The 26,688-nt window shown below is 38.8% G+C and overlaps 1 protein-coding gene and 1 non-coding gene across 2 annotated transcripts; one reads left to right on the top strand and one right to left on the bottom strand.

The window, feature by feature from the left end:
• Nucleotides 1–206: 206 nt before the first annotated feature.
• On the bottom strand, nt 207–12,109 carry LOC113001871 (putative pentatricopeptide repeat-containing protein At3g15200). The gene is made up of 3 exons (XM_026128742.2): nt 12,018–12,109; nt 11,622–11,955; nt 207–734 (listed from the first exon to the last, which is right to left on the bottom strand). The coding sequence occupies exons 1-3, from the start codon at nt 12,107–12,109 to the stop codon at nt 207–209; spliced, it is 954 nt and encodes a 317-aa protein (XP_025984527.1).
• Nucleotides 12,110–21,680: 9,571 nt separating this feature from the next.
• On the top strand, nt 21,681–21,787 carry LOC113002044 (small nucleolar RNA R71). Its single transcript, XR_003267572.1, has one exon. It is a non-coding gene; the product is annotated as a small nucleolar RNA R71 (small nucleolar RNA).
• Nucleotides 21,788–26,688: the final 4,901 nt, after the last annotated feature.

Below are 26,688 nucleotides of genomic sequence, written 5' to 3'. Positions count from 1 at the left end.
AGATTCTAAACCTGCCTCTCACCATTCTACAAAACTTGATATAATGGTTTTGGTTTAGGCTTTACAACCAAGGTGAACATACTTCTAAATTGATTACAACCAAACCAAACTACAAAGCCTAAGGAGACATTGTCCAAACATTTCAATTAGACCAAATTCCAAGACCTCAAGGCTCAAAGACTAGTTGTCCCCCCTTTAACATCTTCCTATTTTTCTGTCCTCCCCTTCAACCGAATGTTCATGGAACTTACTAGCTTCTTCGTCCTTGGCTCTAGCACCATTCCCTTAGATATCATCTCCTCTAAATAACACACGGCATCCTTTACTCTCCCTTTCTCAAAGTTTTCAAGAATCATGATGGTATATGATCTCCTATCTGGTCCCCATCCATTCCTCTCCATTTCTTTCCATGTTTTTCTCACTCCATCCCCATCATCCCATTTCATGTACAACCTCAACACCATGTTATAAACATCATCATTCATGCCACATCCATTTCTCTCCATCCTTTCCAAAACCCTGCAAATCTCCCCCGGCTCCTTCAAGCTCTTGAGCAAGTAACAATAAGTAACAACTTTAGGCAAGCAACTCCCCTTCTTCTTCTCCATCTCATCCACCAGCTCGTAAACCTTCTCCATCTGCTGTATCTTGCATATGTACTTAATAAGCGATTTGTAAGTAGCAACATTCGGTTCACAACCACGCTCACTCATGTCACAAAAAATCTCCAAGGCCTCAGGTGTAACATCTTGGAAATTTCTACCCGGAATTTTTGAAAACGATGTATTTTGAATGATTATATATATATATATATATATATATATATATATATATATATATATATATATATATATATATATATAAGTATTATTCAGTGTATATGCATATATGTTCTTGGTAGAAGTAGGAATAGTGGGGGGCAAGATACGCGGGTTAGGCTAATTAAGGAAGAGAAGTCCATAACTGGGAGGTTATGGGTTAATTCTTAATTAATTAGTTTAAAAATCATCGTTTTGCGTGTGACTTAAAATTTAGCAAAACCAACCTCTGAACCACGCTCGGGGTTTTATTCTGAGCGTTTTGATATATATATTGCTTACTTTCGAAAACTGGCCCCGACGGACGCAGAGAAACACGAGGAACTGAAATCAGAGAAATGGCACGCAAACCGAGGCATGATTTTAGCGTTTCAAAGGTCAGATTTTTCTCACTTTTTGTGGCTGAGTATGGGTCACAATCAAAAGAGAAAGTGGGCCCTTTTTGCTCCACTCAAATGGAGACATGTGGCATAGCTTAAATAAAATAATAAGAAAAGAGAAAAGCCTTTTTTTTTAACCAAAAGTTGTTCTCTATCCTCACTCAGCCAAAAGAAAATTTCAGAAAGCTCTTTTCTCTCTCTCACGTTGCCATTCTCTTCTTCTTCCTCCACCATTGAAGCTCCAACAAAGCTCCAACCTTTGGTCATCATTTCTGCTCCAAATCGCGAAAGGAGGGCATTTTCGGAGTCGTGAAGCGCATCTCTACGTGTGGGACCTCGAAATTTCAGGTTTGGGTGCACTTCTTTCTCACTTGATTTTCGTGGGTATTGGGTTTTGGGAGTTATGATGGGTAGTCTTGCTAGGTTTCTGCTTCATGATGGTTATTTGTGAAGAAATTTGTTGAAAGCATGTTGAACTTGCCATGTTTGGATGGGTTAAGCTTACCCATTTTGTTTTACGGTTTTTATGATGATGCTTGTGATGGTTATGTGCTGAAATTGCTTATGGAAAACTATTAGAGATGAAGGGTAGAGTTAACCTAGGGTTAGAAGGTGAGAGTATGGTGTTGTGAGTGGAAAAAAGAGTGAGACTTTGAGTGCTGGAAGGCCAAATCTGGATTTAGTGGTATTTGGAGGTTAGAGTGAGTTAATTCTAGCTTGAAATGCCATTTAGGACTTATGAGAAAGTTTGGGCTGTGCTAGAGAGAAAAACAAATGACCAAAGTGAACAAAGAGTCATTTCTAGGGTAAATTTGGGTGTTGAGGAGTCAAATTTTGATTCGGGGGAATTTTAGGTGTAAATCCAGTTTGAACAAGTTTAAATTGATGTTATAGACTTGTGTGAGGTGAGAGTTTGCTTCAAATTTACCCTATTCTCAATTTCACTTCTCAAACCTTGAAAATCCATTAAATTGAGGGGTTTTGGATACCTAGATTTTGTGTTGCTGTGGTTTGAAGCTTGTCCTTGGATTAGACATGATTGATACATGATTTAGGACATCTAGGATTCAATTTGGGCAAAATTGGATGAAGGCATGAGTGGTTTTCGAAAATCTGCACTTATGCAGAATTTTGCTGTCAAATAGGTGCGGCAGAATTTTGGCTTTGTGCAGAAAAATGCTTGTGTGGTTGGCTGTGGAAAGAGTAGTACAGAATGAGTTCTGGATGTTTGCTAGTAGATCCCAACGGTCAAAATGTAGACTTATGTACTAGAGACTTCCAGTAAAACTTTTGAGTCGATCCAACGGTTAACGAATTGGAACGAAGGAAATGTTACTGGGGTCTTTAAGTCAGAAAAAGTTGTGATTTTGGTTTGAGTTTTGGGCAGAGTTTTATGTCTTTGCCCTATTTTTCTTGGTTTGTTAGTTTGTGATGATTTGGATGTTGAATTACTTGGATGTTGTGGAATCTTGGGTGGATTGATGGGGACCCGGTGTTGAGAGAAACGAGGATATGGGCTACGTGGGAGTACGTGAGCTCAGTTGGAGGTGGGCAACAGGCGATGGTGGGTTTATGCACGATTTGTGGATGTGGAAAACTTGTTGTGCACCATCGCCCGACTGACACCTAGTACCACATGTCATGGGTACCCCATAATCCTACAAGCTTGAGATGAGGAAGTGTAGAAGGGTGAAACTTCCTGCTTTTATTCGTTGACCACAGAGTGGTACCTGGAGATATGTCGCGGGGGTCAGGAGACCTTGGGGACGTCAGGTGCGGTGCTATTGCCCAAAACCAAGCTTGACCAATCCCGACCCAACCCGGGCATAGTCAGTCAGTGAGAACCTGTGATGTACCTAAACAGGCGAGCTCCTAGCAGTCAACAGATAAAAGGAACAAAGACCACAAAGCAAGGAGGCTTGTGTGGTGGCTGGCCAGCTATGAATTTTGATTGATATATGGGATATGGCCTCTGGTAATCGATTACCAAGGGTGGGTAATCGATAACAAGGCTTAAAAATGAAGATAGGAGGCTAAGATGGTCTCTGGTAATCGATTACCAAGGGGTGTAATCGATTACCAGGCTTAAAAAGGGAACTGGAAGATTGTGGAGGCCTCTGGTAATCGATTACCAGTCTGTGTAATCGATTACACAGAGGAATAGGTCACTGGTAATCGATTACCAGGTATGTGTAATCGATTACACAGTGCCTTTTTCAGGTTTTCATGTCCTGAAGCTGTGTAATTCGAGTTTGGCCTCTGGTAATCGATTACCAAGGCTGTGTAATCGATTACCAGAGATGAAAAGCCTAGAGACACCCCTTTTACTTGCATGTAGTGTTATGAGACGCATTGTGTTGCGGCCTAGTTAGATTCTTGTGAAAGAGTCTACCCCTTTCTTTTCTTTCTTGTAGATCGTGATGGCGGCGCAGCTAATCCATGATCGAGTGGAGATTGAGTGCCTAGAGGTAGCTTGGGAGACACTCGAAGGCAACACGAGGTGCCGATTTCGGGGCACGATTCGATTTACGGCTACTTCATTGGTGCATCCAGATGAACCTGTGCGCACGCTTCAGCGTACTGTGGAGTGGATACTACCCACGCCTACACCATACCGTCTAGTGGAGCCAGTCCAAGTGATCGAGGTGACGTCATCCGAGGAAGACCCTGAGGAGGATCCCGAGGAGCTACCTCCTGAGCCTGATGTGGATGCTCTTGACTTTCTAGAGGGTGATGAGGACCCACTCCCTGAGGTGGATTCTCCCGAGGACGTCATGTCGGCATCTGAGGCAGACTCTACGGAGGATAGTGGTCCTGGAGAGATGGCGATCAGTGGAGGCTCTTCATCATAGTAGACAACTCATTGGATTAGTTTTGTATACTTTTGAGGGTGGGTGTATCTAGGACTGACTGATAGGTTTACTCTTTTGTTTTTGTATGGGTAGACCTATTGTATAGGAATTTGATGATTGTATACGTGTGGCTAAAGCCACCACAGTGGACACCTTTGCTCTGGATGACACTATGTATTTTGTAAAACTCCCATATTTTGGACAACTTTTAAATGATGAATGTACTTATGTTTAATCTTGTTATTTGAAAAGAAAGTATTAGCAAACTTTATTTGCAAAAGAGTTTACCGACCGTATTTTATTTTATTATTTTCACGTGACGACCTAAAGTAATGGCTGGTATACTCTTCCTTTTGAAACAACAAAATAGTTTAGAGATTACGAGTGGTAAGAAAGAAATGACTCCGAATAAAGTTGTGAACTGGCCATTCAGGACTCTATAGTGAGGATTTTCCTTCTGAACCTAGTTATTGTGAAAAGAGAAAGAAATGAAAAAGAAAAAGAAGAAAAAAAAATCTACCATGGTTTTTGTTATTTAAACCATTACTATTAAACCAGACATTAATTTAGGGACGCCACAATTGGTGGTATCAGAGCAAAAGTTGGATCCTAGTGAACCTGTTATGGTCTTGCTGTGTGAATGCTGTGTATCTCTGAAACTTGGAAGTAGGTTTCGGGGAGTGACGTTAAGTCACACATGGTGTGTATTTCTGCCTTTTTGTCTTGAGCATGAATGTGTGATTGATTCATAGGATTGTTGTGTGTATAAGTATGTATAAAGAGAAGGATGTTGTTATAACTGTCATAGCCTGTGTGGTACACTCTCTCATTAGGATTTCTTGGGTACTAATAGCTTCCCTACAGGTTAGGTATGGCAGGACGTGGTAGGGATCAGAACTGTGATGTCCTCGACCGCATCACCGATGTGCTGGAAACTCTAGTGCAGGAACGTGATGTGGAGCCGGCGGAGTATCGGGGACTCATGGCTTTCCGTAAGAACCACCCGCCAAAGTTTAGTGGAGACTATGATCCGGAAGGTGCTAGGTTGTGGTTAGCTGAGACGGAGAAGATTTTCGAGGCGATGGGTTGCCTTGAGGAGCATAAGGTCCTTTATGCGACATTTATGCTCCAAGGGGAGGCCGAGAATTGGTGGAAGTTCGTGAATCCTTCGTTTGTTGCACCTGGAGGCTTGATTCCTTGGAATGCCTTCAAGGATAAATTCCTGGAGAATTACTTTCCACGAGATCTCAGGAAGCGGAAGGCGAGGGAATTTCTGGATTTGAAGCAAGAAAACATGTTTGTTGGGGAGTACACGGCTAAGTTTAATGAGCTTCTGCAGTATTGGCCTCAATACCAAGATGCTCGGAATGAGGAAGATTTATGTGCTCAGTTCGAGAATGGGCTTCGATTGGAGATCCAACAGGCAGTTAGTTATATGCAGATCACGGATTTTAACCAGCTGGTAACAAAGTGCAGGATTTTTGAGGATAAGATGAAGGAGAGGCAAGCTAGAGGCGTTGGAGGACTGCAGAGAAACTATCCTTTTAGAGGAAATGGTAACAAGAGGATGAAGCCGTATGCTAGCAACAAGGGGAAGCAACCTATGGCTACCTCCAACATGAGCCAGTCAAGGGGGACTGGGGTACAGTGCTTTCAGTGTGGGGGATCGCATCTTAAGAGGAATTGCCCACAACTCCAGCAGACACAGGAGAACCGTTGTTATGTGTGTGGCAAGGTGGGCCATTATGCTCGAGAATGTAGGGTGACTGGGAGACCGACGGTGACTGCCAATTCCAACACCGTCAATCGTGGACCCACTAATTCCACAAGGAGTGGTAATGTTAGCAACAACAACACTAGTGGTGGAAGACCAAAAGTACCCTCTCGGGTATTTGCTATGAGTGGTTCAGAAGCAGCTGCCTCCGACGATTTGATACGGGGTAAGTGTTTGATTGCTGATAAACTACTAGATGTACTTTATGATTCGGGTGCCACACATTCTTTCATATCTCATGCATGTGTGGAGAGGTTGGGGTTATGTGCGACGGAGTTACCATATGATATGGTGGTGTCTACTCCGACGAGCGAGCCTGTAACCACCTCTCAGGTGTGTTTGAAGTGTCCTATAATTGTTGAGGGTCAATCTTTTATGGCGGACTTGATTTGCCTACCTTTAGCTCACCTAGATGTGATCTTGGGGATGAATTGGTTATCTACTAACCATATCTTTCTAGACTGCAAGGAGAAGATGCTAGTGTTTGGTGGAGATGTAGTTCCAAGTGAATCTTTGAAAGGGGATGCGACCAACGAAGGAACGGAGGATGTTCGAACTTACATGGTGTTGTTCTCTATGAATTTGGAAGAGGACGCTGAAGTTAGTAGTATACCGGTGGTGTCAGAATTTCCAGAGGTTTTCCCTGACGACATTTGTGAATTACCACCAGAGAGGGAAGTGGAATTCATTATTGACTTGGTGCCTGGGGCGAATCCAGTGTCGATCGCGCCTTATAGAATGTCTCCGGTAGAACTAGCATAGGTGAAGGCACAAGTGCAGGATCTTTTGAGCAAACAATTTGTTCGCCCAAGCGCATCACCGTGGGGAGCGCCGGTCTTGTTGGTTAAAAAGAAGGATGGAAGTATGAGGATGTGTGTAGACTACCGGCAGCTAAACAAGGTCACTATCAAGAACAAATATCCTCTACCAAGGATAGATGATTTGATTGACCAATTGAGGGGAGCGACGGTATTTTCGAAGATAGATTTGCGATCGGGGTATCATCAAATCCGAGTTAAGAAGGAAGATATCCCAAAGTCTGCGTTTCGGACCCGGTATGGGCACTACGAGTATTTAGTCATGCCATTTGGAGTGACTAATGCTCCGGCTATTTTCATGGACTATATGAACCGTATATTCCATGATTACTTGGATCAGTTCTTGGTTGTGTTCATTGATGATATCCTAGTGTATTCAAGGAATAAGGAGGAGCATGAGAAGCACTTGAGGATTGTGTTGCATATCCTGAGGGATAGGAAGTTGTTCGCCAAACTGTCGAAATGTGACTTTTGGTTGGAGAAAGTGCAGTTCTTGGGGCACATGATTTCTAAGGACGGGGTTGCGGTGGATCCGAACAAGGTGGAGTCGGTTATGGAGTGGCAACAACCGACAACTCCAACGGAGGTTCGAAGCTTCTTGGGGTTGCCTGGCTATTATAGAAAATTCATTGAGGGATTTTCTAAATTGGCATTGCCCCTAACTAAGTTGACTCATAAGAACGAGAAGTTTGTCTGGAATGAGAAGTGTGATCAAAGTTTCCAAGAGTTGAAGAGGCGGTTGACGACAGCTCCGGTGTTAATTTTACCCGACCCTAAGAGACCATTTGAAGTGTATTGCGATGCAAGCGGGCAAGGCCTGGGGTGTGTGTTGATGCAAGAGGGAAGAGTAGTGGCTTATGCTTCACGTCAATTACGTCCTCATGAAGTTAACTACCCGACCCATGACTTGGAACTAGCAGTGGTGGTCTTTGCTTTAAAGATTTGGAGGCATTATTTATACGGTACTCGTTTTGAAGTTTTCAGTGATCACAAGAGTCTCAAATACTTGTTCGATCAGAAGGAGCTCAATATGAGGCAACGAAGATGGATGGAGTTCCTCAAGGATTATGATTTTGGTCTTTCCTACCACCCAGGAAAGGCTAATGTAGTAGCCGACGCGCTAAGCCGGAAGCCCTTACATGTTGCGACTATGATGAGTTTGGAGCAGAGATTGATAGATGAATTCCGAGATTTGAATCTAGCAATCGAGGTGCGACCCAAGAGCTTATTTGTGGGAGTGTTGCAGATTACCAATGAATTCATAGATCACATACGCGAGGCTCAAGAGGATGACCCGTTTTTGCAAGGCAAGGTGTTAGATGCATTGGGAGATAAGGATGTGGAGTTTGAGAAGGACACAACCGGGTTAATTAGATTCAAGGGGAGGATATGTGTGCCATCTTTAGATGATTTGAAAGTTAAGATCTTGGAAGAAGCGCATAAAAGTCGTCTTAGTTTCCATCCAGGAATGACTAAGATGTACCAAGATTTGAAGAGAAGTTTTTGGTGGCATGGCATGAAGAAAGATGTAGTTGAATATGTAGCAAGATGTTTGACATGTCAAAAGGCTAAGGCTGAGCACCAGCGACCATCAGGAGAATTGAAGCCCTTGGAAATTCCGGAATGGAAATGGGAGAGCATATCTATGGATTTGGTATCTAGTTTACCCAAGACTAGTCGTGGACATGATGCTGTGTGGGTCATAGTAGATCGACTCACCAAATCTGCTCATTTTATTCCAGTGAATATGAAGTATAGAATGGAGAAGCTAGTGGAGTTGTACATCAAGGAAGTAGTAAGGTTGCATGGAATTCCTTCTAGTATTGTATCAGACAGGGATCCGAGGTTCACTTCGCGATTTTGGACAAGTCTACATGAAGCCTTGGGGACAAAGCTGAAGCTTAGTTCAGCTTATCATCCTCAAACAGATGGTCAGACTGAACGAACTATTCAGACTTTGGAAGATCTACTTCGGGCGTGTATTATAGAGCAACAAGGTAGCTGGATGGATTGTTTGCCATTGATTGAGTTTACTTACAACAATAGCTACCAAGCCAGTATTGGTATGGCTCCTTTTGAAGCTTTATATGGACGAAAGTGCAAAACTCCTATTTGTTCGTACGATGATGGAGAAGCAGTACTTCTTGGACCTAAAATGCTACAACAGATTAACGAACAAGTGAGATTGATTCGAGAGAAGATAAAAGCATCTCAAGATAGGCAGAAGAGCTATTATGATAGAAGGAGGAAGCCACTAGATTTTCAGGAAGGAGAACATGTGTTTTTGAAGGTTTCTCCTGTCACTGGGGTTGGAAGAGCTCTCAAATCTAGGAAGTTGACGCCCAAGTATCTAGGTCCGTACCAGATTTTGAAGAAGGTTGGGCCTGTAGCTTATCATATCGCCTTACCTCCGAGTTTATCGAATTTGCATCCTGTGTTTCATGTCTCTCAACTGAGACGGTACAACCCAGATCCATCACAAATACTTGCAGTGGACGAGGTACAGGTGAAGGATAACCTCACCTATAAAGCACAACCTCAGAAGGTCACTGACCGAAGAATGAAGTCGTTGAGAGGAAAGGAGATCGCGTTGGTGAAGGTGCAGTGGGGAACCGATGAGGGTGATTCTACATGGGAGTTGGAGGATAGGATGAGAGAATTGTACCCAAGTTTGTTCATAGAGTAGTTAATTTCGGGGACGAAATTCCTAAAAGGGTGGGAGTATTGTAACATCCTGGAAATTTCTACCCGAAATTTTTGAAAACGATGTATTTTGAATGATTATATATATATATATATATATATATATATATATATATATATATATATATATAAGTATTATTCAGTGTATATGCATATATGTTCTTGGTAGAAGTAGGAATAGTGGTAGAAGTAGGAATAGTGGGGGGCAAGATACGTGGGTTAGGCTAATTAAGGAAGAGAAGTCCAAAACTGGGAGGTTATGGGTTAATTCTTAATTAATTAGTTTAAAAATCATCGTTTTGCAGGCGACTTAAAATTTAGCAAAACCAACCTCTGAACCACGCTCGGGGTTTTATTCTGAGCGTTTTGATATATATATTGCTTACTTTTGAAAACTGACCCCGACGAACGCAGAGAAATGCGAGGAACTGGAATCAGAGAAATGGCACACAAACCGAGGTAGGATTTTAGCGTTTCAAAGGTCAGAATTTTCTCACTTTTTGTGGCTGAGTATGGGTCACAATCAAAAGAGAAAGTGGGCCCTTTTTGCTCCACTCAAATGGAGACATGTGGCATAGCTTAAATAAAATAATAAGAAAAGAGAAAAGCCTTTTTTTTTTAACCAAAAGATGTTCTCTCTCCTCACTCAGCCAAAAGAAAATTTCAGAAAGCTCTTTTCTCTCTCTCACGTTGCCATTCTCTTCTTCTTCCTCCACCATTGAAGCTCCAACAAAGCTCCAACCTTTGGTCATCATTTCTGCTCCAAATCGCGAAAGGAGGGCATTTTCGGAGTCGTGAAGCACATCTCTACGTGTGGGACCTCGAAATTTCAGGTTTGGGTGGACTTCTTTCTCACTTGATTTTCGTGGGTATTGGGTTTTGGGAGATATGATGGGTAGTCTTGCTAGGTTTCTGCTTCATGATGGTTATTTGTGAAGAAATTTGTTGAAAGCATGTTGAACTTGCCATGTTTGGATGAGTTAAGCTTACCCATTGTGTTTTAGGGTTTTTATGATGATGCTTGTGATGGTTATGTGCTGAAATTGCTTATGGAAAACTGTTAGAGATGAAGGGTAGAGTTAACCTAGGGTTAGAAGGTGAGAGTATGGTGTTGTGAGTGGAAAAAAGAGTGAGACTTTGAGAGTTGGAAGGCCAAATCTGGATTTAGTGGTATTTGGAGGTTAGAGTGAGTTAATTCTAGCTTGAAATGCCATTTAGGACTTATGAGAAAGTTTGGGCTGTGCTAGAGAGAAAAACAAATGACCAAAGTGAACAAAGAGCCATTTCTAGGGTAAATTTTGGTGTTGAGGAGTCAAATTTTTATTCGGGGGAATTTTAGGTGTAAATCCAGTTTGAACAAGTTTAAATTGATGTTATAGACTTGTGTGAGGTGAGAGTTTGCTTCAAATTTACCCTATTCTCAATTTCACTTCTCAAACCTTGAAAATCCATTAAATTGAGGGGTTTTGGATACCTAGATTTTGTGTTGCTGTGGTTTGAAGCTTGTCCTTGGTTTAGACATGATTGATACATGATTTTGGACTTCTAGGATTCAATTTGGGCAAAATTGGATGAAGGCATGAGTGGTTTTCGAAAATCTGCACTTATGCAGAATTTTGCTGTCAAATAGGTGCGGCAGAATTTTGGCTTTGTGCAGAAAAATGCTTGTGTGGTTGGCTGTGGAAAGAGTAGTACAGAATGAGTTCTGGATGTTTGCTAGTAGATCCCAACGGTCAAAATGTAGACTTATGTACTAGAGACTTCCAGTAACATTTTCAAGTCGATCCAACGGTTAATGAATTTGGAACGAAGGAAATGTTACTGGGGTCTTTAAGTGAGAAAAGGCTGTGATTTTGGTTTGAGTTTTGGGCAGAGTTTTCTGTCTTTGCCCTATTTTGCTTGTTTGTTAGTTTGTGATGATTTGGATGTTGAATTACTTGGATGTTGTGGAAGCTTGGGAGGATTGTTGGGGACCCGGTGTTGACGGACCGTATTTTATTTTATTATTATCACGTGACGACCTAAAGTAATGGCTGGTATACTCTTCCTTTTGAAACAGCAAAATAGTTTAGAGATTACGAGTGGTAAGAAAGAAATGACTCCAAATAGGGTTGTGAACTGGCCATTCAGGACTCTATAGTGAGGATTTTCCTTCTGAACCTAATTATTGTGAAAAGAGAAAGAAATGAAAAAGAAAAAGAAGAAAAAAAAATCTACCATGGTTTTTGTTATTTAAACCATTACTATTAAACCAGTCATTAATTTAGGGACGCCACATCAGGAATCCTCTTCTTGAAACAAAGAGCATCAATGATGCAGTTGCATATCACAACATCTGGTTTACCACCCTTGCCCCACATGCCACGGAACAACTTCAGAGCCGTCCCAAGTTTCCCTTTCTTGGTCAATGCCTTAATGAAGGTGGCATAGGTAAATATATGAGGCTTGCATGGAGAAGCCACTATGTCTCTCCACACCCTCTTTGTCTCATGCAAGTTCCCCAAAACACACCAACCATTCAGGATCACGTTCCACATCTTTATATCAGCCCTACAACAACAACCCTTCTTCCATATCCTCTGATGGGGTTCAGAACTGGGAAACAAGTACCTTCAGAAATAACAACAATGCAAGCATAAGCAATGGGATCAGTAGCTGCAACATCCAATTACAAAGCGGCAGCACTAACTTTCTTGATCATAGCAGCACAATAACATGGGGGCTGCAAGTAGACTTTTCCACCAAGGCAGATAAAGATGCTCATGTTGTTGTACCTTTGCAATCATCGGAATAAGAAGACATTAAATGGTCTGAATATCTCAACAACACCCCTTTCTTTCTGGGAACCATGTTAGTGCAGCGTCAAACTACAGACTCTCTCTACAGTAGTGATGAGGTGAAGCCAGAAACAACAGGCTTGATAGCAGACAAATCAAGTACTAGTTGGCACCACAACCAGCATTTTCAACCTTCGGATATAAATACGAAAGATCTGCAGAGATTTTCAGTGGCTTTTGGACAAACCCTGTAGTTTTCAGGCACCGAACACGTCTTCTCAACAACATTTTGTGTGCGATCAAGCCACTGAAAATGTACTAATCCCTCCTCACCCTGAAACAGAAGCAACCATGCACTTCAAAAATCCAGTTGCAGTCGTGGGTTTAAAACACAATGAATACAAAAATTGATATAATTTGAAGGATTCTATAGGATATAAGAATATGGTTGGAACTGAAAATTTTGAGAATTTTCTATTTTATATGAAATTTGATGATTTGAATAATGAGTTTTGAGTAGAAGATGATTTAAAACAATTTTACTGATTTAATTTGAGAAGATTTGAAGTTAAAAAAAATGAGAATTTGATGGTCTTCTGGCCCAAGAGGTTCCTCTTTTAACAAAGCTTCAAGGCACTTGTAAATAGAAACTGATTGTTGCATTCTCTTGGCAAATAGCTAGGGCTTGAATGAAGCAGCTATGTATCATGCATTTTAAGCAAGAGAACTCATGACACACACACACACACACGGTGGTCAATGTCTCAGTATATCAGTGTTACAGTTGTGGATTCTGTAAGTCATTTTAGATTACTTTTAATTACCTAAGTTATTGCTTTTAATTCATAAATATTTAACTTTGACTTAACATAAACAGGCATCTCACTGGTACAAGTATGCGAGCGAGGAATTCTGATATCTATGGATTCCTCGAGCCACAGTCCATTCAGAGGTCTGGGCAATCACAATTTGAGTCTGAAAGTTACATAAAGACTTGGATGCAGAGTTCAAAACGCGATGTCTATCTTAGAGCCTACCTAAATAACTTAATTTAATTAATGTTTACTGATATACTAACCCATATTCGTCTCCACTACAGCGAACACTGGCAGATGGTGGTCATCCTGCCCAAGGAACACCTAGTTGTCTGGTTTTGTTCATTGCATAACAGGCCAGACAACTACCTTAAGGGGATTATTAATAGGTTAGTGTTCTTTTCAATACATTTGCATTGAAATACCTCAACAACACCAGTTTTTAATTGTTACTTATCTGGAACAGTGCTTTAAAAGGTCTTGATGATGCTCCACAGCCTAAATCAAAGACTCCTGCTAGGTGGATTGTCGCCAAGGTACGTCATTTACATGAGGGAACAACTGATGTCCAAATTTCAGCCTAAAGGTCTTGATGATGTCCAAATTTCATTATGTATTTAGTGTAATAGACAAAAAGGAAGTACTGAGTGCGGCTACTATGTCATGCACTGGATGTCCACCATCATTTTAGGAAGTTTTAGGAATAACTGGGAAGCGGTACGTTTATTTCAAACAAATTCAATTTTTTATAATTTGTATTACATTATTAACTTATTATCATTTATTTCATCATGCAGTATTTTAACAATCCTAGACTATTGGAGCCAGAGAGATTAAAGGCGTTGTGGATCCAGTGGGCACAGTATTATCTCCGAGTTAGAGATCAGACTTAGGGTATAGGGACATTAAGTTTAGCTTAGTTTACTTTGGTTTAACATTTTTGACATTTCCTATGTAATTTGAACATTGAATTCATTTGTTGATCGTTGTTTATGATTAATCAATTATTTAATGTTTATTGTGTGATTGGAAGCAATTAGACTGCTATTTTCTTTTGAATGTATTATGGATTTCAGGTTATACCAAATGGATGTGAATAGTGCTTTTCTCAATGGATACATTAAAGAAGAGATATATGTAGACGAACCTCTAGGTTTTGTAGACTCAAAACATCCTAATCATGTTTACAAGCTAAAAAAGGCTCTGTATGGTTTGCAACAAGCACCTAGGTCTTGGTATGAAAGATTAAGCAATTTCTTAGTTGGAAAATCTTTTGTAAGAGGTCAAGTTGAGAAAACATTGTTTATCAAGAGATTAAACAATGAGTTGTTATATGTTTATAAGTTTTGAAACTTTCTATTTTAATCAATTACCCTATGTTTTAATTGATTATCATTCATGCTATTATGGTGCTATGGTTTAAGGTTTTCTATTTGAATCGATTAATGCATCGTATTAATTGTTTTCTCAACAAGGGTCAGCTTCCCCAATCTGTTGGAAGTACAAGGACTGTCAAAGCTGGTGCAGTTAAGGCTTGAAGGTAACCTCTTATCTACTGTTAATGGAGTAGATATAGTCATTGATGTCGCTTTGTGGAAGGAAGTAATTGGTCTGGACATAGGTGGAGTCTGCAAGTTCAATGAAACACTTGATAGGTACAACAAGATGCAAACCTATAGGGGAATGCTTCTTGACCTGGCTAGGAACTTAAAGAATTGCTTAGGAGTTGGTGTACTGACTGCAAAGGACAGAATGTTAGTTTACCTCATTATCTACATTCTCACACCAAGGTCATGCAAACATGCTCAGGTAATGAATAAATCAGATATCAAGATGAACTAGGTACTGCTGATTGAAGACATTATGTTGAAATTCATTGCCTGGTGGATTGTGAATTTCCTCATGTTGTGCTTGCCTCAAGATTCATTGACTACTTCAATGTTGATGTATCTAATGAGACTTTGGTATTTACCATAGCCTCTGGTGAGATTACCGAAAGGCGTCTCAAGAAGCTTGAAATGAGGTTTATTGATCATGAATGGATAATGGCTAGAGAGCTTGCAGCTAGAAACATTAACCAAATGGAAGAAGGTTCAGAAGCTGAAGCTCCACTAGATCCTGCACATCAATGGAGTCCTTTTGAGTCACTTAGGATTCAGAAGATGGTTGTTATGCTTCACCTCCATCAAGAGCACTCAGCTGAAATTCAAGTATTGTATGCATTGTGTTTTTAGAAAATTCAAGTACTGCATGACTTTGATGACAAATTTATAATGCTTGAAAAATAGTTTGAGTGGTGTATCTCTAATGTGAATGATGAGTGCAACCCTTTGAATAATGTTGTGTCCCACTTTAGACATGACCAATGTTCTGATTAATGATGGCAAAATTGGCTTTGAATTATTCTCTTGTGATTAATGTTGTGTGTCTCTTTAGACATGATCAAGGTATTTTTGTTGTTGATTATTGTGAACCTTAGAACCATAGGATAGTAGAGCAATTGTATGTTGGGTTGAAAGTAAGTTTGGGGAAGTACGCCCGAGGATCAATTTGGGTACAATCATAGGTCATTTTCATGTTCATTGAATTTTGTTTCACAACCTTAATTCTTAAACATTTGTAAACTTTAGTCCTTCCAAATAAAATAAAATAAAAGAGAGAAAAAATAAAAAGATGATTAAGGAAGTGAAGAAAATAAAGCTATGATTCAAGTTTTAAAAATAGTGGCATAGGCCCAATTTGATTGAAAAATTGATAGGTCTTTGGATGATTGTTGATATGAGAAGGAGGGATTGTGTGAAATTTGTAAGACATTGATTGCTCTCTTTATCGCATGGTATTTGAATTCTTAGAAAAACCAAATTCCTTTCAAGCCAAGCCATGTTACAAGAATTGTTATGGTCCTTGTGATCGAGGCCGTACCCAAATCAAAAGAAAGTGATCCTAGGTCGTTTCACAACGAGCAATGATAAACCAAATATTCATAACAGATAGTAGGAAATAGTAACAAATTGGGGGGGGGGGGGGGGGTTGTTCGCTTTTGTAAATCAAATAGCGAGTAAAATTGAATTAGAAAAATATCAGAATTAAAATATGTTGCTTCCCCTTGATTCACAAGCAAGTCTCTTATCTTAGGTTGCGAGAATTTATCCTTTATCAATTTAACCACCTAATCCAACCCTAAATTAAATTACTAAGCGAAATTTAACATAAGGCATTCATTACGTGATTAAGCAACACATACACCAATTAATCATGAACGATCATTAAGCATGAATGTAAATTAAGCGCAGAGACAATTAATCAAGCACTAAGCATGCATGAATTAATAGCAGCAATTTTAGAGTAATTAGTGAAGAGGAAAAAGTGAACAAAATTTAATAGTAATAATAGAAACTCAAAGAGAACTGTGCTTGATCCTCAAGAGAAAACAACGCTGGAGACTTAGCCTTCCATTAATCAATAGAGAACGAAATTTTATTGCTAAAATGAAAAGTAACAACTGGAATTGCAAAACGAAAAAGTGTCTAAAAGAAGAAGAGAAGCCTCAAACTCCAAACGAAAGAGGAGAGAGAGGAGAGAAGAGAGAGAGAGAGAGAGAGGGGCCTAAACTAGAACCTTGGTGTTGTTATATAGTTTTCCAGCCCCAAAGCTTACAAATATGTTTTAAATCCAAGCCCATAAATAAAATCAAATCAAATTTAGTTAAGATAAGATAAAATAAGATCTAGATGAAATAATATCTAGATGAGATCAAATCTAAATAATATTTAGATAAGATAAGATAAGATAAGATCTAATTTTGTAGAATAAAATAGTCTATCCTCTTCAAATCCAAGCCCAATTCTGGATTCAAACCCAATGCTTCATTAATTCCTGAAATTAGATTAAAAACATCAAATTAGCTGAAAGGGCCCAAATAATAAAACTGCCTAATTAATTTGACAATTAAGACTAATCATTACTTAAAATGGTGCAAAAAGGGTTAAGAAATAAGAGAAAATAATGGCACATCAAAACCCCCCATACTTAGCCTTTTGCACTCCTAGGCAAAATGAAATAAAGAACAAAAGCCAAGGATATCAAAGAGAGACAAACAAAACATTTACATATTTCTCAATGAACATCAAGGAATGAAAGGAATGGGTAACATCTAACATGAAGAGATCCAAAGAGACAAGACATTCATGAAAATCATCCAAGCAACCCAATCATGGCAAAATAGTAAATCTGCTCAATAATGAAAAGTGATAAAGCCTCACAAGATATACACTCTATCTCTCAAGTGTCTAGGCTATTGTTTACTCTCGAAGCACCCATGAAAACAAACACCACATAGACTTGGCAAGATTCTAAAATTGACAATCAACCCATAAACACAAGCACATAAGGATCAAAAGGTCTTTTAAGGTTGTAATGGGGTCAAGGACAAGGTAGGGAAAAATATGGAATAAGTAGCTAAATCCCAAAGGAATAGTGGAGCAATGGGGAATAAGTGGAAATTAAGGACAAGTAGTAAACCCAAACCCTCTAATATCAACAAAATCAACCAAGGCTCCCAAATCAAGTCCTCATAACAAGACCTCATTTATTCAACTTCACTTCTTTTCTTCTTCTTTTTTTATTGAACAGTACGAAATTGAAGAATTTGCAGAAACTGAATTTTTTTTTACTTGTTTTTTTTAGATTGAACAGTACGAAATTGAAGATTAAAGCAAGAACTAGGCAATATATATATTCATCAAGCATGGCCAAAATAAAACATTAAGCATGGCCAAAAATCATATCTTCCAATGAAACATAGCCCCCCCCACCACACACACACTTATTCCCAAAACAATTTCAAAGCTCCAATATTCCTTAAGGGTAAGGTGATATCATGGTTTTTCACTTAAGGCTTGTAATGAGCTTCAAAACAAAGAAAGGGGAACATAGGCTCAAAGGGGCTATCAAATGAATTAATTCATGGTAAGTCCATTTGGCTAGAAGCTTATAAGAACAAAATTGCCTAAATCATTTCCAAATATGCATGTGAATTAGGAAGCATCAACAAGAATCAAGCCAAGGCTATTGTGCAAGCAATCAATGGGGCAAAACACACCAAACGATTATGATGATGGATGGCTCAAATTCTCACAAAGGTAAACTTATCACTTTCAAATTGAGCTTTCAAAACTATCATTACATGTAGAGGAAAAACAAGGATTTCAAATCACAAAATGTCAAGAGACTTTTATTTTCAGAACAATTACCCATTACTTGAACATATCCTATAATTCAAAGACAAACATGCAAATTTAACACAACAAAACTAACAAAATTAAAATAATTTAACACAACTAACAAAACAAAAACCAAAGAACACACTCCCCCCATACTTAAACAACACATTGTCCTCAATGTAGCACAATTAACAGATTAAAAGCAATTAAGCCATCAAATAGAATCGGACAAATGTAATAAAAGTAAAGGAAGAGATAGGAAAAGAAAAACTCCCTAAGTCATGGTGGAAAAGAAGTAAGCTGAAGTAAGGAGAACTTTTGGGCAAGGACAACCCCCAATGTGTAATTGGATGCATCGCACATTAGCTCAAATGGGGTTGTCCAATCAGGTGCCTGAATGATAGGAGTGGTAGTCAGTGCTCTTTTGAGGCAATGAAAGGCCTCTTTGCATTTATCATTAAAGTCAAACTCCACCTCCTTTTGCAACAAGTTGGATAGTGGAAGGGCTACTTTGCTAAAATCTCTCCCACACAAGAGGGGTAAGGCAATTTGGAAATAATAGAAATTTTTGCAGGATCTACCTCAATGCCCTTATTATAAATAATGTGGCCTAAAACTATACCTTGCTAAACCATAAAATGACATTTTCAAAATTTAGAACAAGGTTAGTTTCAGTGCATCTATTCAAAACTTTTTTCAGACTATCCAAACAAACATCAAAAGAGGATCCATATACAGTGAAATCATCCATAAACACCTCTATGCAATTTTCTAAAAAATCACTAAAAATACTAATCATGCACCGCTGGAAGGTACCAGGGGCATTGCACAGGCCGAAAGGCATCCTCCTATAGGCAAAAGTGCCGAAGGGGCAGGTGAATGTGGTGTTTTTCTGATCCTCAGGAGCAATAGTGATTTGCATATAACCAGAAAAACCATCAAGGAAACAGTAGTGAGATTTACATGTCAGGCGTTCAAGCATCTGATCAATGAATGGCAGTGGAAAATGGTCCTTTTTGGTAACCTAGTTCAGCCTCCTATAGTCGATGCATACTCTCCAACTGTTCTGCACCCGAGTAGGAATCAGCTCATCCTTCTCATTTTTTATCACGGTGAGGCCGGTTTTCTTCGGAACTACCTGGACGGGACTCACCCATTGGCTGTTGGAGATAGGATAAATGATTTCAGCTTGCAAAAGCTTGGTTACCTCCTTCTTCACTACATCAAGAATCACCGGGTTGAGTCTTCTCTGTGGCTGTCTTACTGGTTTATCCCCATCTTCTAAATTTATTCAATGCATACATGTGGATGGGCTAATACCAGGAATGTCCGCCAGGGTCCAGCCTATAGCCTTCTTATGCTTCTTGAGAACTGATAACAACTTCTCCTCTTGCTCATCAACAAGGGAGGCAGATATAATCACTAGAAAACTTTTGCTATCATCCAAGTAAGCATATTTTAAATTTGATGGCAAAGGCTTCAATTCTGGTGTGGGCGGCTGGATAATGGTAGAAAGAGATGGTTTCTCAGCCTGTACCTCATATAGAAAGTCAGAGGTATGTGTACTTCCAAAAACATGGTTAGTTCTATCTTACTCTATAAAATCAATCTCAAGAGGTAAAACATCACTAGACATGTAATCAATATCAAATTTAGATTCACTCTCAACATCAAATTCAGACATATGATCAAGTACAAATTCAGATTCAATGCATGAAGAGTGACAGGCATGCAGATTAGAATGAAGATCAGTCATGTATTCATCAACAATATGGTCAATTATTTCAGCACAAAATACAGAAAGATCTTCAGATGGGTGTTTCATAGCATCAAGAATATTAAAATGAGTAGTTATATCACCAAACTCCATAGATAGTGTGCCTGCATATACATCTATCTTAGTTCTAGTAGTTTTCATAAAAGGTCTGCCTAGAATGATAGGAACTGATCCTTTAGAAAATCCCTCCTTCATATTCAAAATATAAAAATCAACAGGGAAAATCAGTTCACCAACTCTAACTAAGACATCCTCTATGAAACCAGCAGGATAGGTAACACTTCTACTAGCTAAGTGAATTACCACATTAGTTGACTACAAAGAACCAAGAGATAGAGAATTAAAAATTGACAGAGGCATAACACTAACAGAAGCTCCTAAATCTAGCATGGCATTGTCAAACTTATTGTTCCCTATAATACAAGGTATGCTGAATGTACCTAGATCTTTACATTTTTCAGGGATTTGGGGAACATATTTACCAATCAATGTGGAGACATTTCTGCCCATACTAATTCTTTCACTTCCTTTAAGCTTCCACTTATGAGTGCACAGCTCTTTCATGAATTTAGCATATCTTGGAATTTGCTTTATTGCATCCTGCAAAGGTATGTTTACCTCTACTTTTCTAAATGTTTCCAATATCTCCTTCTCTGTCTCTTCCATTTTTTTGTTGGAAATTGCTCTTGGAGGGAATGGAAGAGGGATATGTTGCTTCTATTTAGATTCACCTGCATAGAAATTGTTAGGTAACTTACTCTTTAAATTTTTGTCATCATCTTTTTCTGGAGTAAAGTGAAGTTGGGCAGGCTCATTTGTGGATGAGGAAGATGTTGCTGGTTGAGGTCCTTGACACTTCTTTCTCGACCTCAATGTAATGGCACTCACATTTTTGGGATTATGGACAGATTGAGAAGGTAATCTGTCAGAATTCTGGGACTGTTGTTAATTTAATTGTGTAGCCAATTGTCCCATTTGATTAGTTAAGCTCTGAATGGAGACTCTGGTCTCTTGTTGAAAATGCATGTTTTGCATAGTCATTTGCCTCACAAGTTCTTCAAGGGAAGGTTGTGGAGGAGCCTCAACTGTTTGTTGTTTCTGGGGATGTTGCTGTTGTTGTTGTTGCTGCTGGATTGGTGGAGGAACGTATGGTCTGCTTGGGCCAGCAACATTCTGGAAATAAGGCTGTTGTTATTGTTGCTGTTGTGAAGGACTCGACCATCAAAGGTTGGGATGATTCCTCCACCCAGGATTGTACTTGTTGCTAGAGAGGTCATAATTGTTCTGTTGTTGCTGATTTTGCTACTGAGGTTGAGGAGGTCTATTGTAGATGTCTGCAGCATAAGCTTCAGGCTGTTCAATTGCTTCAGATTGTTGCACAGAAGGGCAAAGGTCTGTGTGGTGATCGGCAGAGGAGCATAAACCACAGAGTCTGGCGACAAGTGTAGATTTTTGATTCATGGCCAGTTGGATTACCAGGTTAACCAAGGCATCTAGTTTACCTTCAAGCTTCTTAGTCTCGACTGATGAAGATGAATTTGTGGCTACTTCATGCACTCCTCTAATGACAATAGCATCACTTCTAGCACTAAATTGCTGGGAGTTTGAAGCCATCTTCTCAATTAAATTTCTTGCTTCAACAGGGGTCATGTCTCCAAGGGCTCCACCACTGGCAACATCTATCATACTTCTCTCCATGTTACTGAGTCCTTCATAAAAATATTGGAGGAGAAACTGCTCTGAAATCTGGTGGTGAGGGCAACTGGCACATAATTTTTTAAATCTCTCCCAGTATTCATGTAGGCTCTCTCCACTAAATTGTCTAATGCTTGAAATATCCTTTCTGATGGTCGTGGTCCTGGAAGCAGGGAGAATGTTTTCTAAGAACACTCTCTTGAGGTCATCCCAGCTCGTGATGGACCATGGAGCAAGGTAATAAAGCCAATCCTTTGTCACTCCCTCTAAAGAATGAGGAAAGGCCTTCAGAAATATGTGATCCTCCTGGACATCTGGGGGTTTCATGGTGAAGCAGACAATATGGAATTCTTTCAGATGTTTGTGTGGGTCTTCACCTGCAAGGCCATGAAACTTTGGAAGCAAATGGATTAGTTTAGTTTTGAGAACATATGGGACATCCTCATCAGGGTATTGGATGCACATGCTTTCGTAGGTGAAATCAGGTGCAGCCATTTCCCTTAGAGTCCTCTCACGGGGAGGAGGTTGTGCCATGTTCTCAGAATGTACAAAATCAGAATGTTCAAAACTATAATGCTCAAAATCATCGATAATAGAATGCTCAGGATGCTCAAAAGGTACTAAATGTCGTCTAACTAATCTATGAAATGTCCTATCTATCTCAGGATCAAAGGGTTGTAAGTCAGATGGATTCCCTCTAGTCATACACTACATTCAACATGCAAAACTAGTTGCCTTCTTATGCAAGTAATAGTGTGTAGGTTTGAACTACAACTACCATTAAATGATATCCAAATGACTTGAAATTTTGTGAGCGACCTTATAAAATGATGAGAAGATAGCACAAAAAATTTCAAATGAAATTTCGAAGTCTAACTATATAAGCTAAAAATGATAAGTTAAGAAAAATAAGAGAATAGTACTTGGAAAATAAAAAGCTTTTGATAGAATTGCAATTTTTGGAAGAAGAAGACCTATGGCAGGCTGCCATGGCATGGGAAATTTTTTTCTACTCCAAATACATATACAATAATAGTCATTCTGATACCCGAAGCAAAAGTTATGGTCGTTTGAAGTTTTGACAAAAATAAAATTTGCTACTTTTTTGGAACTTTCAAATCTGACCAAACTAAAGGCTCTAGCTATTTTTCCCGCAAAATATGGATTAAAAGAAGTTACCACAAAAAAATTCAGCCAAAAATAACGACTCTAACTACTAAAACAAAAAATCCCAAATAATTCAGCAAGGGTGGTCGCTAAAATCTGTCGCTACATGATTTCCACTACTTCTCTGTTTTGCCGCAAGCAAAAGTGGTCGCTAAATCCGTCGCAAAACACTATTCACAACAAAACACTCAAAACTGAAACAGGAGAAGCGCTTAACAGAAAAACTAAAACAGAACACACACAAAACAAAATACCAAGACACTAAACAACACTAACACACACACTAACAATTAAACATAAAACACGAAAGAATTAAACACTAACACGACACTAGCTATTACGAACCTTTGGACACTGCTCCCCGGCAACGGCGCCAAATTTGATCGAGGCCGTACCCGAATCAAATAAACATTAAAATGTAGTAACTAGGAAGTGATCCTAGGTCATTTTCCAACGAGCAATGATAAACCAAATGTTCATAACAGATAGTAGGAAATAGTAACAAATTGGGGGGGGGGGGGTGTTTGCTTTTGTAAATTAAATAGCGAGTAAAATTGAATTAGAAAAATATCAGAATTAAAATATGTTGCTTCCCCTTGATTCACAAGCAAGTCTCTTATCCTAGGTTGCGAGAATTTTTCCTTTATCACTTTAACCACTTAATCCCACCCTAAATTAAATTACTAAGCGAAATTTAACATAAGGCATTCATTATGTGATTAAGCAACACATACACCAATTAATCATGAACGATCATTAAGCATGAACGTAAATTAAGCGCAGAGACAATTAATCAAGCACTAAGCATGCATTAATTAATAGCAATAATTTCAGAGTAATTAGTGAAGAGGAAAAATTGAACAGAATTTAATAGTAATAATAGAACCTCAAAGAGAACTGTGCTTGATCCTCAAGAGAAAACAACACTGGAGACTTAGCCTTCCATTAATCAATAGAGAACGAAATTTTATTGCTAAAACGAAAAGTAACAATTGGAATTGCAAAATGAAAAAGTGTCTAAAAGAAGAAGAGAAGCCTAAAACTCCAAACGAAAGAGGAAAGAGAGGAGAGAAGAGAGAGAGAGAGAGAGAGACCTAAACTAGAACCTTGGTGCTATTATATAGTTCTCCAGCCCAAAGCTTACAAATTTGTTTTAAATCCAAGCCCATAAATAAAACCAAATCAAATCTAGATAAGATAAGATAAGATCTAGATGAAATAATATCTAGATGAGATCAAATCTAAATAATATCTAGATAAGATAAGATAAGATAAGATCTAATTTAGTAGAATAAAATAGTCTGTCCTCTTCAAATCCAAGCCCAATTCTGTATTCAAGCCCAATGCTTCATTAATTCCTAAAATTAGATTAAAAACATCAAATTAGCTGAATGGGCCCAAATAATACAATTGCCTAATTAATTTGACAATTAAGACTAATCAGTACTTAAAATGGTGCAAAAAAGGTTAAGAAATAGGAGAAAATAATGGCAAATCACCTTGTGATCTTCATGTGTGTGCATGCATTGATGGTGTCATATCAACAATCACAACAATTGATGGTGTCATTATACCTAATTAAAACTAGAATTAAGACACAAAAACATGTGGAAAAATACACAACTCCTGGTCAGCCAAGAGGCAGCGACAAGCCTAGAGTTTCCACCTTATTAAACCTTAATTTCTTCAAATTAAAACAAGCCCATAGGTGGTGCAAATCCAAAGAGAATTGACAGCCACTTTAACACAATTTTGGGCCTTTATTTCAACTAACAAAATGCTAATAAAACCAATCAACAAAGGTGGCACCCTCTACTCTTTTTGGAACATGGTACAATTAACAATCTGAAGCTTCTCCACTTGTAACTTGGGCCTAAATTCAAATGGCATGGTTAACACTTGTTGAAGAGCTTCCTTAGCCTTCTTTATTCTAGCCCTTGTCATAGGTCCTCCAAGTCCTTCTAAAGGTTCCTTGCCCTTAGTCCTTGCCATGTCCACATCACTCTCTCCCTCTTCAAAAGTATTTGTCCTCAAATCAGCTTCTCCATCTGCATCAAAAAGAGTTAAGTAAGACATTAAATGTAGTACTCACATTATACTCACTGGGCAATTCAATCTTGTATGCATTGTCATTTATCCTTTTAAGTACTTGAAATGGACCATCCCCTCTTGGTTGAAGCTTGGATTTCCTTTGCTCTGGAAACCTCTCCTTTCTCATGTGAACTCAAACCCAATCTCCGGGTTAGAAAACAACCTTTTTGCGCCCCTTGTTGGCTTGTCTAGCATAGCTCTCGTTCCTCTTTTCAATTTTGGCCTAGACTCTTTCATGGAGTTTTTCACATAGTTCACTTTGGCTTGTCCTTCCTTATGCTTAAAAACTGAAATATTAGGCATTGGCAACAAATCAAGAGGAGTTAGTGAATTGAAACCATAAACAACCTCAAAAGGAGAACAACTAGTGGTGCTATGCACAACCCTATTATAAGAAAATTCAATGTGAGGTAAGCTAACTTCCCAATTTTTAAGATTCTTTTTCAAAAGGGTCCTTAGCATGGTACCCAAAGTCCTATTCATGACCTTCATTTGTCCATCTGTTTAAGGGTGACAAGTAGTAGAAAATAGTAACTTAGTACCCAACTTTCCCCATCCTCCACAAATGGCTTAGGAACTTGGAGTCCCTATCACTAACAATGCTTCTTAGTAATCCATGGAGTTTCACCACTTCTTTGAAGAATAAATCCGCCACATGATTAGCATCATTAAATTTTCTACAAGGAATAAAATGAGCCATTTTAGAAAACCTATCAACAACAACAAATATGGAATCCTTACCATTACTTGTTATAGGAAGCCCTAAAACCGAGTCCATTGATAAATCAATCCATGGAGAATCCGGAATTGGTAAACGGGTATACAAAATGTTCATTTTCCCATATGGTTCCCTTTTCTCCAATTTTCAACAAATATATTCAATGGAAATGAAATACCATAAAGCGCATCGGGTCGTCAAGTATTTAAAATTAAAATGGAGTGATCCGAGTATCGAACTCAAGGAACTTGCTTATTAGACAAAGTTTTATTCAGAAGTAAGGCATTGTTGGAACAAACATTGATAATTGATGGTTAAAAACAGAAATAAACTATTTTTATGGTAAAAACAGTAAATGCAAGTAAGTAAAAGTTGAAGCAATAGGTAAAAAGCATTGGGTCTTTCTAACAAACAAGTTGATGCATATGAGGATATTTCTCTAATTGATCATGTTCTTGGGTTCTATGCTGTAGCCTAAAATACTAAACTACAATCCCTCGTAAGTTTAGACTAATTTAACCTAAGCTTCGTCCGTTGATCCCTCTTGTAAGACTAGGCTTAACTTAAACAGCATTATCATCACAACATATTTAGAAAACCAAAACCCACAATCCATCCCTGGTAATGTAGTTATTCAGTCCTGCTTCTATCAAGTTCTAAGGCAACAATACATTTCCCAATGCTAAAGTCACCTAACTGTACACACAAATGGGTGATCAGACCAAGAGCATGCGGAAATTAAGCATTGAACACATAAAACACAATTAATTTGATATTAAAGTAATTACATCAGTTGTTCCTTAGAAATCCCCAACAAGGGTGTTTAGTCAGTCATTACAGAAAAACCCTAACACAAATGAGATTGAAAGTACAAAATAATTGTTCCTTACACAAGAAGGGGGATCCCTCCTCCTCTTCTCAGCGCCTCACAATCACTCTACAGCTCACTAATCTCTCTCTAATTGATGAACCCTAGGCTTCTCTGCAAAGCTATTCCTCTAGCTGCCTCTAGAGCTTTTATCTCAAATTTAGCACTACGGTGTCCTTGCTCTGGAATTCTGTATTGCTTGCTAAAAATTGT

Source organism: Glycine max, chromosome 6 (assembly GCF_000004515.6).
Source record: "Glycine max cultivar Williams 82 chromosome 6, Glycine_max_v4.0, whole genome shotgun sequence".
NCBI lineage: Eukaryota > Viridiplantae > Streptophyta > Magnoliopsida > Fabales > Fabaceae > Glycine > Glycine max.
This window is presented reverse-complemented; position numbering and strand designations above follow the sequence as displayed.